This window comes from Azolla caroliniana, unplaced genomic scaffold (genome assembly GCF_043228905.1).
Source record: "Azolla caroliniana isolate FFs.n. ecotype wild unplaced genomic scaffold, voAzoCaro1.0.p SCAF_12, whole genome shotgun sequence".
Taxonomy (NCBI): Eukaryota; Viridiplantae; Streptophyta; class Polypodiopsida; order Salviniales; family Salviniaceae; genus Azolla; species Azolla caroliniana.
The window spans coordinates 20,492,606-20,506,925 of NW_028230447.1; the positions used below are offsets into that span (position 1 = coordinate 20,492,606).

At 35.2% G+C, this 14,320-nt stretch overlaps 1 protein-coding gene across 2 annotated transcripts; it reads right to left on the reverse strand.

The window, feature by feature from the left end:
* Nucleotides 1–9,953: 9,953 nt before the first annotated feature.
* Nucleotides 9,954–13,392, reverse strand: LOC147857448 (uncharacterized). 2 transcript variants are annotated; one of them, XM_087328945.1, is made up of 5 exons: nucleotides 13,121–13,392; nucleotides 12,914–13,034; nucleotides 11,340–11,571; nucleotides 10,701–10,788; nucleotides 9,954–10,267 (listed from the first exon to the last, which is right to left on the reverse strand). In XM_087328945.1, exons 1-5 carry the CDS (start codon nucleotides 13,233–13,235, stop codon nucleotides 10,062–10,064), a joined length of 762 nt encoding a protein of 253 aa, XP_087185071.1. In that variant the 5' UTR covers nucleotides 13,236–13,392; the 3' UTR covers nucleotides 9,954–10,061. The 2 variants fall into 2 exon arrangements, with proteins under 2 accessions (XP_087185071.1, XP_087185072.1); XM_087328946.1 differs by having other exon boundaries at nucleotides 11,394–11,571; nucleotides 13,121–13,390.
* Between the last annotated feature and the right edge of the window lie 928 nt (nucleotides 13,393–14,320).

Below are 14,320 nucleotides of genomic sequence, written 5' to 3' on the forward strand. Positions count from 1 at the left end.
GTACTATGTCACCTAATAGGGATGACACATTTTTGATGCAAATATTTTTGGGAAAACTCCATTAAATTCTTCTTGCAACATACATAGAAGTTTGGACCATTAAAAGGCCTTGAATTTCATCTTGAGGATTTGTAAAAACATTTTTACGATTTAGTGTGTCAAACCCAAACTCTCATAAAGTGTACGCCATACAAGAGACACCAATCAAATGTTAATGCAATATTTGATGAACATGTCTTTGAGTCAATTGGGTGGCAATCGTTGAGTCACTCTACTTGCCAATCATTTGTGGCAAAGAAATATTGTCATTTGTGGAAGCTAATTATTTGCCAAAAATAAAAGACATTAAAAAATCTCAAAGCCAATGTAACCAAGAAGCATATCATGTATCTACTTTCTATATTAACAAACCTTTATGACTTCTTCGTCATGATTGCCAATCTTTACAACCTTTGTGGAAGTTAGACAATATAGGATTTGAGCATTACCGTAAAAAATGATGTTCCAAACTTAGAGTAACTTAATACATTTCGGTCATATTTTATATTAATTTGAGCCTCATCCAAAGGTCTGAATTGTTGCATGCATCGAGAACAGCACAAAATATTACCTCATCTAGAAAGATGCCCTCAATCTCCATCCATTCCAAACAATTTAATGCTTCATGGTAGAGCCTAAAACTAGAGTGGACCAAAAAACTAAGTTCGAGTGGGAAGGTCTTCAAACACCTCTTGTGGTTTTGTAAGTAAGCCACATTTGTCATACACAACCACCAAAGGATTGACAAGCAAAATGCCCTTTTTCCTAGCAATACCTCTTTCACATCCTTATTGTACATGTGATTACCATTCTTTATAGATACCAAAAGTGAATGAATTTTCCCCAAAAATTTGCATCTAAATGTGTCATCCCTCTAAGTGATAAAGTACACATAGACTACAACCTTTTTTGCTACTTCTTGAATTGGCATAATATAGCACAGGAAAATGCATGAAATCCATAGCTTCGTTAGAAAAAAAAAGACCAAGATTATGGATTTTTTTGTAGAGGGGGAGAGAGAAGGAAGAAGAGAAAGGCAAAAATTATATTATTGTCATTGGAGGTCAAATAATACCAATGAGACAAAAAATATAATGTTTTCATAGTACATGTTCAAGAGATTTACTGATGAATGTTACCATTGAGAGTACACATTGTGATTGTGAGGGAAATTCGTGCAAGTATTGGGCTGAGTCGAAGATATGTGGGAAATGTATACGATCAAAGGCAAAACATTCTATCAAAGTGTGATACTGATATCCCAAACTTGTTTAAGATAGTATGCACATAATTTACTAGTCTCATCACATGTTCCACAATGTCCCCTCTCACATCAAAGTGAGATGAACTAAGTCGTATCAAAGCAATTGTAGAGAGAGAGAGAGAGAATATGTAATGCATACTCGAGGCCAAAATTGACCTTTTAGACAAACCATTATTACAAAAATGTTCGAATTCATGACATTCATACTAAAAAAAACAAAAGTTTTAAGTTGTTAAAAGATCCATGCTCATTATTTGAATGCATTTGGTGGAATGATTTTTAAAATGGCGTACAAGCATGAATTGTGAAGGTAATATGTGTGAGAATTTATACTGGTGACTTCATATCCAATGTTGGTAGGTGTGGTGTAATGATGCCATGACACACTTTAACAAGTGCATCCAGGTGTCTTAGCAATGTGGTGAGCAATAATTTGGTGATGGTATGGTCCATGTGCCATATATCCTCCATCCTCAAAATTCTTCTGTTGGCTCTATGGTGACTCTTTGGCATGTTGTTAGTAAGAAGAAATTAGTGGTTTGATAGCTATTGCATACTGTATGCTAATGCAAGGGTTGATTCCCTATGCTTTTGAAACTCAAGCAATATTTGGCCAATCTTTTTTTTTTAAAGATTTTCTTCAATAGTATTAAGAAAAAAACGCTGAAGGCTACAACTTGGATTTCATTTGGTGAAACTATTGTAGGTCAACCTCCATTATTTGCCAAATGGCAAAAGTAGCACACTTTTTTATGATGTGGTTGAACATTGTGCAAAATGTTCCTTGCTTTTGATCTCTCATTCAAATAATTTGTAGAACCTTTGAACTCTAGATATTGAAAGTGCTTGTCCCAGCTTGATCTCTAGTTGATGGGAGGAAAATCTGAGTTGTCTTATTGCTTTGCTCTTGTCCATGTACTTAGGTCTCTGTATGAATTTATCCTCTCATACAATAATGAATTAATCTATGTTGTAAGCTATCTTTGGGGAAGTGTCTTAGAATTAGAATTAGAATTTTTTATCATCCATAAAGAGGCCAATTTTGACCTATGGGACCAGAGTATACATGTGTTCTTGATATGTGTCTCCTTCCTAAGAAGGGGTATTCATAGATTGAAGCACAAAGTCTCTATGTGTGAATAAAGCACACACATATGAGCTCAACTTTCTAGGTGGTGTCTTAAGTATGGCACTTAAGTTATCACTACTTCTTAGTATGTCAACATATCTTGAACAAATTGCACTATATGTCGAGCATGTGAAGAGCAAGTGACATTCATCCTCTACCATGCCTTCATTGCATACTTTACATCTCTTCAAATTCGTTACATTTTGATATCATGATGCAACTTCAATACCTAGCTTGTGAGATCAAGTGCAAAGTAGTGTAAGGGCTCTACGAGCATTACTACTCATATTGGCAATGAGATAAGGTTGGATATGATCAATAGGCATTCTTGCTTTATATTGAGACCAACATTCAGGATTGACATTTGTAATGTAATATTCTAGCTTCGTCCTCTTCGCATCTTCCCACTTCATCCTTAATGATTCCACCAACCTTTCCTCAATCATTACATACTGCAAAACATTGCCCGAAAGCTCTAAAAGATCATTCACACCCCATCTTCTAAACCATTTCCTTATGTCAACAACCCAATCAGACGAGAGAATCTTACTTTTATGATTCTTGGTGTGAGAGAAGGCTTTGGTTTGGTATAGAGTTACCATAGATCTTGTTGTAATATATTTTTTCTTTCATAATTTGTGAGAGGTGTATAATATGAAAAGGGTGATAAGTTCTCGATTTTGAGGCCATTGTTATTGGACTTCATCATGTATGAGTACCATTATCGTTCTTCATGTTTTTTTGTCACTATTTTCTTTGATGCTTTAAATGCCTCATTGTTTAGTATCTGCAAAACATCTCACCTTTGATGCTATGGTTTGGGAAGAAAATGAGAACTCATTGAATAGAAGATATATTCTATGTCGTCCATGAGGAGGCCAAATTTAACCGATAGGATGCGTCTCCTTCCCAAGAAAGGGGGTTATTACTTTGTAGTAAAAATCTTTATGTGAAAATAACACGCACACATATGTTCTCACCCTTCTTGGCAGGGATTTCAATATCACACTTTAATTATCATGCCAAATAAACATATCACCTTGGAGTATGTGTCTCCTTCCGAAGGGGTTTACTACTTAGTAAAAACTCTCCATGTGAAAATAATGCACACTTAAATATATGTGCTTTTTCGTGGAGATTTAAGTATGACACTTAAATTATCATGCCCGTTTAACAAGCTAGCATACTTCTTCCGAATTATTATAGATGATGAGCATGCGAGAAGTAAGTGATGGTCATCCTCCCATGCCTTGCATATCTTCATACTAGGGTGATGACTCCATGATGTTACCTCAACGCCGAGCTTGTGTGAGTAAGTTCCAAGAATGGTTAAGTCTTTCTCGGAGCCAAGGCTCCTAGGGGTAGTAAGATGTAGTTGGACATGTTTTGGCATTTCTATCTTGTATTTGCACCAATATTGGGGGGTTAATGTTTGCAATGTAATATTCTAATTCATTTTAGCATCTTGCCACTTCATCCTTAGCGCATCTATCAATCAATGCTCCATGATCACATACTTTATAGAAACAACTTCCATTAAGCAAAACATGGACCACCATAGCATTGAATAGCATAACTATCACTTCCCATCCTCGAGTATCACTTTGGTTGCATTGATTCTCAAGCATATAATAACTATTCCAACCTACTTGAAGTCTAGACTCACACCACACGTTTCACCTATTTGTTAACGTGATATTGATACGAAGATTTGAAGCTTTGTACAACATAGTGTAGTTGATATGATGATAAAAACAATTTCCATTTAAAACGTCAAGCATTTCTTAGAATTATTACAAGTCATCTTAAATTAATAAGGAGTGGGTACCAGAATACCAAAGAAAGGTGGTGCTACATGAGTATAAAAACAAGACCCTTAGAGAAGGCAAAATAAACTAAGACCAAGGTGGAGTAATTAAAGCTCTTAATGTGTTTTTAATCAAGTCAAATGTTTTTTATAATGGGTTGAATCATTACATGTTAGGGAGGTCTTTCCATGTTAGACAAATGTCTACTGTTTGTTATGTTTATAATGGCCAACAAATAGGCATTCTTTCTTTGTGATGGAACAACAAAAGAAGAGAAAACAATTTGAGAGTGAAAAAACCGTTCTTTTGACTTCTTGTGAAGTGCTTAACAATGATTCCTAAGTTTTTAAGTGACAGTGAAAACCAAATGGTAAGTAAGGTCAAGAGTTTTCTCCTATACACCACTTTGAAAATGGAAAGTAGATCTCTCTTGTGGACGCATACAATTTGCTGAATTGCATGATTTTATCACGCCCTCATTTTCCTTTTGTTTTGTTATGCTTTGGTCAGCCCATATCGTCTTTGCAAAAGGTATCATAATTTATCGCTTCTACACACCATAACATCTAAAGTCAAGGAGGAGGCTTAACATTTGAATAAGTGGTGGTCATTGAGACATGCATGTCAAGAACTCCATGGCTTGAGATCTAGGCAATGGATGAATGGAGATTTTCCATTTGTCCATGTCCATGTTTTAATGGATCCCCTCTAGATCTCTCTTCAATTGTTGGATGGTCATTAGTGTTATCTTATTCAATTGACCCCGGGTGTTAAAGCCATAGTGGTTGAATTGGGGATCAGATGAATACCCAATGTCAACCATTTCATATAGGTTCCTTGTATTAAAGCTTTGGATTGTTGGTAGGAGGTCATATACATTTTCATGATGTTCTTGGCCAATTTATGTCCAAACTCGTGTTTCCTTAATGTTTTTTTGGGTTGCTATGTTTGTCATCCTTATGAAGTACTTGGCCACTGTACATTTTCATGAAGTACTTGGCATGTTTATGACCAAAATCGTGTTTTCTTAATGGTTTTTTGTGTTTCTATGTTTGTCATCCTCATGAAGTACTTGACCATGTACATTTGCATGAAGTATTTGGCCAATTTATGACCAAACTCATGTTTTCAAAGCCTCTCCGAAGGAAGTTCATGCTATGTGCTTGGCATTTTTATGTTGCATGATCAACATCCTTATGGTTATACACTCTACGACGATAGGACAAGATTGATTTCTATTAGTCATTATAACTATTTATACACTCGAACATAACAAGGGAGTAGTAGCTTCGGTTTCTAAATAATCACATCTTTTTTATATCACACACTGTGTAGAGGAGTGACTCCTCTTTTCCCAAAAAATTCCCCCTTGTGTACAACAACTTTTGTAATGCAGTTCATGCTACCAAATTGTCTTTTTGGGTTCTTCCAAAATCGATGCGTGCTAAAGATAACAATGACAAGAATCAATCTTGAGCTCTTTGTCCTACAATGTGGTTTTTTGTGCCCTTTAGTTCACATTTTGTGTTGGAGACTAAAAACCCTTGACAATTAGTAGATCAAGAGTGGCCTCTTTTGAGGTACAAGTTGAGAAGAATGACTTCTTGTGTGCGGTGCAAGTTTTGTAGATGATGATTATGCTACCAACATAGTCTTTTTATCATTTCACGTGTTTTATGATATGCCTATGTTTTGTCAATTTTATTTGAAACTAACCTATTTTCAGTAATAAATGCATTTATTTTTATTAACATTTTTGTGTGATATGTAAAAGTGCTTTAATAAGCTATTTCCAAAATAAATATATGCGTTTTAATTAGTATTCTTGTGTGACAAGGCATTTCCGAAAGATAAAATAAATATTTATCTTGAAGGAAGAGATGCATACAATTGTTATTATAATGTATATTTGATGTGGTTTATATACTCGAGAAGAAGGTAAAGTGGAACTTTTGGCCCTCAGTGGGTTTGATAGTAAGCTAAAATTGGTATAGAAACTAAGAAGGTTACTGACCCAAAATTAGATCAATTGAGTCGAACGATGTGAATGCTTGAGCCAAAATTGTCTCCAACTAGCTTTGACGAATTACAATGAGTCTTTGAATGCTGACATGAAATGCCATAGTTTTCACATCACTAAATTTTCTCAATGAAGACTTGATTTCTCATTACAAAAACCTTCCCAAAACTCTTATCGATCAAAATTAGATAGCTCTTTGTATTTATTTTCTCCTTTTCTTTCCCTTCCAGTTTTGTGATCCCAATTGTGTTATAGCGGCGAAAGTTGGAAGCTACTTAACATGAATAAAAATGATAATCTTGCCTCTACAATATGCTAATGGTATATGATTAACATTCATCATAATGTTGATTAACATTGCAATTAATGGATCTCTACGAATGGATAATTGTGATAATGGATAAAGTTATATTAAAATATGATTTGAAGTATGGGATGAGGTGTATTGCTTTTGACTATGGCACCGGATGTATCGCTTTTCAAGCATGGCACAAGTGATATTTTTATTATGTCTCCAAATATTCAAAGTAAAATATTCGCAATCTTTCTCCTCTTTTCTAAGAGACATTGTTTTGGTTTCTTTATAATAAGAGACGAAAGGACTTGCTAGTTAAAGTTTCTCCCTACATATTTTGTTCCCTTTATACACACTCTTGGGAATTCTCCTCAAGAAAAGAAAGGATCTTGATTCTCCTTTAAGAGTAAAAGTGAAATCTCTATACACATTTTATACGGGCATTTGCATCTATTTATCACATCACACTATAGTACACGCCATCGTCTTAACATGAACATGTGGTTAGTAAGACCAAGGGGGAGGGAAGAACATTGAACCAACAAAGTAAACTATGGGAAATTCTATATTGTAGATTACTTGGTTAGGCAATGAAATTTAAGAAAAACATAAACATTGGTGACAATATCTAAGAGCACTTTAAATTTAACAACAAATAATGATGAGAAAACATGGATTCGTATTATTAATTGGAACCAAATAAACATCCATAATGAAGATGAGGTGGTACAAGATGTGGGCTAACTGTCATTAAACCACATATATTGTTATGTGTCTTGCTCTCTTTAGCCTTTAGAGGGATAATCTTTACAAAGTAATTTCAATAGGTGAGGCTTGATTCCTAAACTAGCATTCCAAGTAGATATATTGATCATGGCAAGTGGAGGAAGGTTTACAATAAGTTGAATCCTAGTAAACATTATTAATGCAAGTGTTATAGTTTGGCCTTTTGTGATCAGGTACTTAAAAGGAACACCAAATTATACTATAAGAGTTCTTATAAATTTGGCAATCTAAGGGAAGGTACAAGTAGCATTGCATGCGGCGTGGAAATCGGCGACGATGGGCCGACAAAGAAGCTGGTAGCACCAGAACATGATAATTGAGGAGATAAGGATGACGGTGACGAAGACAACAATGTCGAAAGCGTAGTTTCGGAGCACGTAAAGTAGGCGAAGGTGCAATGGCGTATCGGTTCCAAGAAGAATAACGTTGCTCGACGATAGAATGTCTAGAGGCTCGTTGGATGGGTTGGAGATGTCAAGTAGTGCACCATGGGTCATGATCTTATCGATCGCGGTCAAGATCGCATCGACCTCTCCATTTATTTGGTCTAGCTCCCAATGGCGGTAGTGGAGTCGTCGGAGCTTGGGGACAAGGGACACAAGTGTGACTATCGTGGTGGTGAGCGAGATCATGAACGGAACCCACCATCGTTCGCACCCGAGGGCCGTGTTGGACTGCACGAGGGCCGTCAAAACTATCCCTTGAAAGACCGAAAAGAGGGATAGGAATTGGTAGATTTGTTGTTGCGTCGAACTCAAGTCTTGAAGCTTCCGGTGCCTTCGGCACCACAACTTCTGCTCCTCCTTCCGGTACCTCTCGAGCCATGACCGGTGACACTTGCTCGCGCAAAGCTCCGCTAGGACAACCATCTTCGGCCTCCTCTCCACCATCGCTATATGGACCAATACATCATCGCCATGGGTGCTTGACACATTCTCGAGGTCCATTGTAAAGTGTTGATCCATGAACCTAGGCTCGATCGATGACTTCTCTCGTTTAAATTCGTCTTCACTTCCTTGGGATGGCTTCTTAAACCTTACTCTAGCCACACTTGAGATAAATATTTTCCCATCTCTTTTCTTTTAAGTTTTAACCATTTATTCTTCACACATTGAATTGTACTACTCTTAGAGACCCCATCGATAGTAAAGAAAAAGGAGCCACGACATGTGCCTTTAATTTATTCTTTTATTACCCGACAATGTGATTACCACTTTGACACAATTTTGCTACATCATGTATCGTTTATCATTTTTCTAAATTGCTTGCCACATCATATCCATTCAAGAGGGGGTTAACAAACTCAAGGTACAAAACCACCTCAACTATGACAAGGTTCTATCTTTTATCTTTTCTTCCTTGGTATGTTTATTACAACAATATGATAAAGTTGAGTTTCCAAATCCCAAAATATTGTTCTTGTTTGCTGTAACTACGTAGGAGGCACCTCAAACATAACATATGGAACCAATTGTAATAAGATAGTCTCCTCTAATAGGGTAGAAGTTCCATGTAATTATCGTAAGATTATCCCTCATGTGCTTAAGTAGAAACCACACATATTTACTGAAAATATTCTTCATATGCTTAAGTAGAGAGTGGACTCATGTACTACACTACATATCTTGATGTTTCACTAGAGACTGGGGCTTCTGTGTTTGACTTGGCTAGCTTGTGCACCATTGATGCATACAATAATTGATGGTGGGAAGAATTGTTGATGTTCAATGGTTTGACGAATCCTAGTAGAAATGTTCCTCATCCTCAATCTCATTATTATCATAGAGCATATATAAGTAGTTTGATCTCGGTAATTCTCTACAAGGGCTTTGCTTTCCACCATGTTCATATTGTCGAAGGTATACATGGCCAAGTGTTTATTATAATTTTCTATGAAAGTGCACAAATACCCACATTTTAATACATTTGCAAGAAATTTAGGTTATATGATCATCCTCCATTGATTGCCCTAATCATAACAATATAAATGATTAGGACCAAACTTTCGATAAAGATACTAATAATAAATTGTCTACTTATTCCCTTGGTTATGCTGAACATAATGCATTTGTGTATGAGAAGTATCTACACTATCTTCCTATGAAGTAAGATGTTAGTTCTAGGTCACATACTATGTTGACATTAAAAATTAAATTGTTTAGCTAATGTTTAGTGTTTGGGCAAAACGTGAAAAAGATGTGTACTACTAGGCATTGCTAGTACCAACTAGTTAGGTCCAATGTATTCATATTGCTTGGCAACAAAATGGATGAAAAACTTATACTTCCACTAAATTTTCATGTGGTAACAATGGAGAAAGCATTTTAGACAATAACTTGGCATATTTCAATCTTGAACTTTTATCACATTAGTAATCCTAGGTAATTGTCACATACGTATAGAGATCAATGAAGATAGTTGGAAATAATCTATCCAAGTATGTTTCCAATTGCCTTTATTACTAATGCAATGAACTAGATAGCCCAAAGTTTTTCGGGTGAATATAGTCTTGTAGTGTGACAATATATATACATACATTTTGAACTTTGACCTACTAGGCTTGAGACTTGGAGAAATCTCAAGAAAATACTTTATTCTATAGTAAATTTCAATTGATTACGATGACATTTTGAAAGATTCCAATGTAAACAATTTAACTCAATGCAAAATTATCTTTATTAATAGATCAATCAATATAATATCAAAATGAAAGAAGAAAACTATGTCTCCCCAATGAGAGCTTCTTCTAATGTATCTATCTCAGTAGTAGCATGATGTGCATTCCGAGATAGTATGTAAGAATCAATCACAGTGAGCACATACACCCCTATCCATATGACCAAAGTCCCAACAAAATATTCTATTCCGACTGGGCAGGACAAAGCAAAGATGAAGAGGACAATTCCAAACACCATCAATAGCGCCCCTGCATGAAAATAAATTTGCTTTCAACAATGATCATGTAACATTGAAGCATAGGAAATTATATTTCCTTGTAATGTAAGTTCTATCTTGAGCTTTTGCAAGAATTAAGACAATGGTAAATGTTCACAAATGCTAGTTAGAAATTATGACACATACATACTATTCTTGTGATAACTTGCAATCACTTGAAATTCTTGTAAACCAAAGTGATTTCAAAAATAGAGATAATGGCAAGTGGGCATGAAAGCAACAACAATGCATATAAATATAAAAAGGCAAATTTGGACCTATAAGTAAGAACTTGCATAATGTGGTTTGATGTACACAAAATTGTTGAAGCAAACAAAATCAAACATGCATAGAAAGTGGAACAACTTCTTGACTAATGCATGTCATGCTTGAGTAATTAAATGGAAGGATGAAGGCTTATTTACCCGATCGTCCATGAATTCTTCTCCAATGGTGTGGTTGATGGTTTTGGAAGAAGATTGGAACTCCAATTGAGGAATTGGGATCCACGTACTTAACAAAATAGAAAGAACCAAGTTTTTAAAGTAATATTGGATTAAAAAACAAAAGGTAATCGTTATGTTTTGAAGTACTAAAATACGAGGGACAGTTAAATATGAAAAAAGTACGAGAAACCCTCACATTTATCTCTAGAGATTGGAGATTTTTTGGGATGTAGAAGATATCTCACATGTTTGAGATTTACAAGATGCCCCACATTTTGAAAAGTCTCACACTTCATGTTACAAAATGCCCACATAAAATTTACCATATGAACATGTCTTGTCCCATAAAGCATGCATTACATTAATTTACATATTTGGAATTTTGTGCAAGCACTTTGTAGTGACAACATTGAATGATTTTACTCATGCATATAATTGACTACATTTATCCACTTTTCTAAGCCTTCAAAAACTCGACTTGTTACAATCCACATACATATTTAATATTGAAGGTGACTGTAGTTACACATATTTATATCATTATAGTTTATCACATTTGTAGTGCTATTTATTTCTATATTTTATACATTGAATTCTAGTCAAATGATTTGTGCATACCTGGAGATTGTAGCCAAGCCAAATGAGAATTCTAGTCAAATGATTCGTGCATACCTGGAGATTGTAGCCAAGCCAAATGAGAGCCCAAATGGCAATGTTGGTGGTGAAGACTCGTGGAAGAAAGTCATTAGAGTCACTAATGGCCGATGGGATGATGACCAATACAAAGACCATAAAAATCAGCACACCAGGTAAGGCGATGATGTTGGCCACAGCATAAGAAGACTCCCCACTAAAAAAAACACTTGATAATAAGTGTTTAGCCTCCATAAAAAATTTCAACATTTCCGTTATTAGGAAACACGTCCACACTCATGGTTTTGGATAATAATGCGAGAATAATGTTTATCATCAACAAGTGTGTGTCCAAAAGGTACCCCATGCTTAGCTAGATGTGGATGGATGAAGAGGTCTTATACACTAAGATTTTAGTGTTTTCTTTTCCTTGTGAAAAGGAAGCCTTGTTTTTATCGTGTACTTCACCATATCACATAGATGAAATGTGCCATATCAAGTTAATACAAATTGTAGTCATTCTAGGACTCTAACCTTGCATGTCAAAATCATTATTCATGGTTATCATCACAAAGTTTTTGTAATACATATTGGTGTAATTATTCTATGAACCTCATCTATTCTTATCTTATGTAACCATAGACCTACCTTGTAATGCCTATTGAGACTCAAATTGAAAGCTTCATATCAATCCATACATTGTTTTTATCTCATACACCTATAAGAATGGTGTCTAACATACTGTAATTTCTCAAATAAAAAGCTTCTCGTTAAACCATACATTATTTTTTTATCTTACATGACCACGTTTGCTGTGACTTTTAGCTACTTCCTTCAATGTTTTACAAAGAATATAAACACTCACCTTGAAAATCTATGGCTAAGTAAGAGGATGTCACACTTAGTTATGTGATGAAATTTAAGAAAGAAGGAACCATTGCCATTCTAGGATTGAAACCTTGTAGGTCAAATTCATGGATATCATCATCATGTTTAACCAATTATGATATGCATGTGGGTGCAATGATCGACATACCACATTTTAGATGTTCTTCCATGCCTAGTTTCATGTAGTATGGAGCAAAGACACCTAGCTTATAATACGTTTTTAACTATGTGTGAGAGGATTTCATTTATATAAAATATTCTAACACATCGAGGATTTTTACTCATGGAAAGAGGTTAACAAGCCATGTATGAAAAATGGTCGCGAAATTTCGCACCATATTGTTTTATATCAAAATATGTCACCTTGGTATAATATAATGGATGAGATTGGAGAGATTTTTTCCAGCTTTAGTACAAGGCAATGAACTCTATATGATGATTAAGTACCTATCTATATATTACTCAAAAAACTACACTACCATAGAATGGGATGATTCTCATGCTTAAACTGACATTGTTAATATTATTTTAGATACAAAATTGAGAGAGTCTTATTCTTCCTTCAAAGCTTTGGAAATTTGTTAAAAACAAATCATTGTAGGATTTGGCAACAACAACCCATTATGTAGTAGTGTTAGTGATTGGCCTACATAATTGAGTACATGAATTACCTTTGGGCCTTTAGCTTGGGATCATGGCATGCCACTTGGTACATTACATATGGTATCACAAGTTGGAGGAATGGGAATACCAATAGTCCTACCCATCTTGGTACCCACACAATTGGGTGACCTACACCATATCATTAGGTCCACAAGATTAGCTTGTTGAAAGAAATTAAAGAATATAATGGATAACTAGCAAGATCTTGTACATACCAAAGGCGCTCCACCATAGGGGTAAAGAATCCGAGGTATTCTCCCAATTGTATATAGCAAGGATTAAGCTTGTGATTGTGAGTAGAAGAGGAAGAGCAACTGGATTATTAGCCATAATTCAATCGATCTAGAATGTATTAATGACATGTAGTCACCCACTGCGTATCAATTTGGTCGATCTATCGACCTATCTTTAATTATGTATTTAGTGAGAATAAAAGAGAATCAAATTAGAACGTGTTGGAGACATCCTATGGCAATTTGTCATTATATTAGAGATCATGTTCACCATTATATATTAAAGCTCATTTATAATATTAAAACATTTTAACTTTTCCATTTTTGTTATGGGTATAATTTAAGGTGAATGGTTTTTTTTGTATTTTATCATGGTCAATCATCATTGATGAATCACTTTTTCACTGTAAACTTTTTATTGACTTGCCATTAATACATTGAAAAGGTCAATGATGATATCACCAATGTTGATTTAATCGTATTGAATGCAATATCATATAGGATATCCAGTCGTGCGTGTGACAATAGTGTAATTATGATCAAGAGTTTTGGTGTAATTATGATCAAGAGTTGAAGGAATCAGACCCTTACTAGTCCTCTTAGTTTTGGCTTCTCCTAGGTCAATTATTGCACCAAAAATCTACATTTCCATCATTGTGGGTTCAGATTACATGTGAGTGTTGCAATAGATGCATCAATATTTATGGAGACATCTTTTTGGAGATCCCCTCTACATTTGATCTATAAAACCTTATAAGGGAAGTTCATGGAAACAAGCCAAACTCATCAAAATTGTTCCCTAGGTCTTTAAAGTTGGAAACATATAAGGTCCTTTGGAAGTTGAGATTGACAATGCCCAAAGAGTACTTTTGCTCCTCTTGGTAGGGTGGCTAAACTTTGAAAGCCAAGACTTTCAAGCTATGACCATGTACATTCTAGTGTCTGACAACATTGGAAGGTGATTGAGATATCATGGTTGCAAGAGAATCAATATGCCTAAACGGATTGCACATGACAACCTCAATGCATTCATGGGAGATAATTAGAAGGATTATTAATTTTCTCTTCAAGATTGATGTTTTGAAGGTTGCTCAATCAAGCTCACACCAACCTAATGCATACATGGGAGATAATTGAAAGATTATTAATCTTCTTTTCAAGATCGATGTTTTGAAGGTTGCT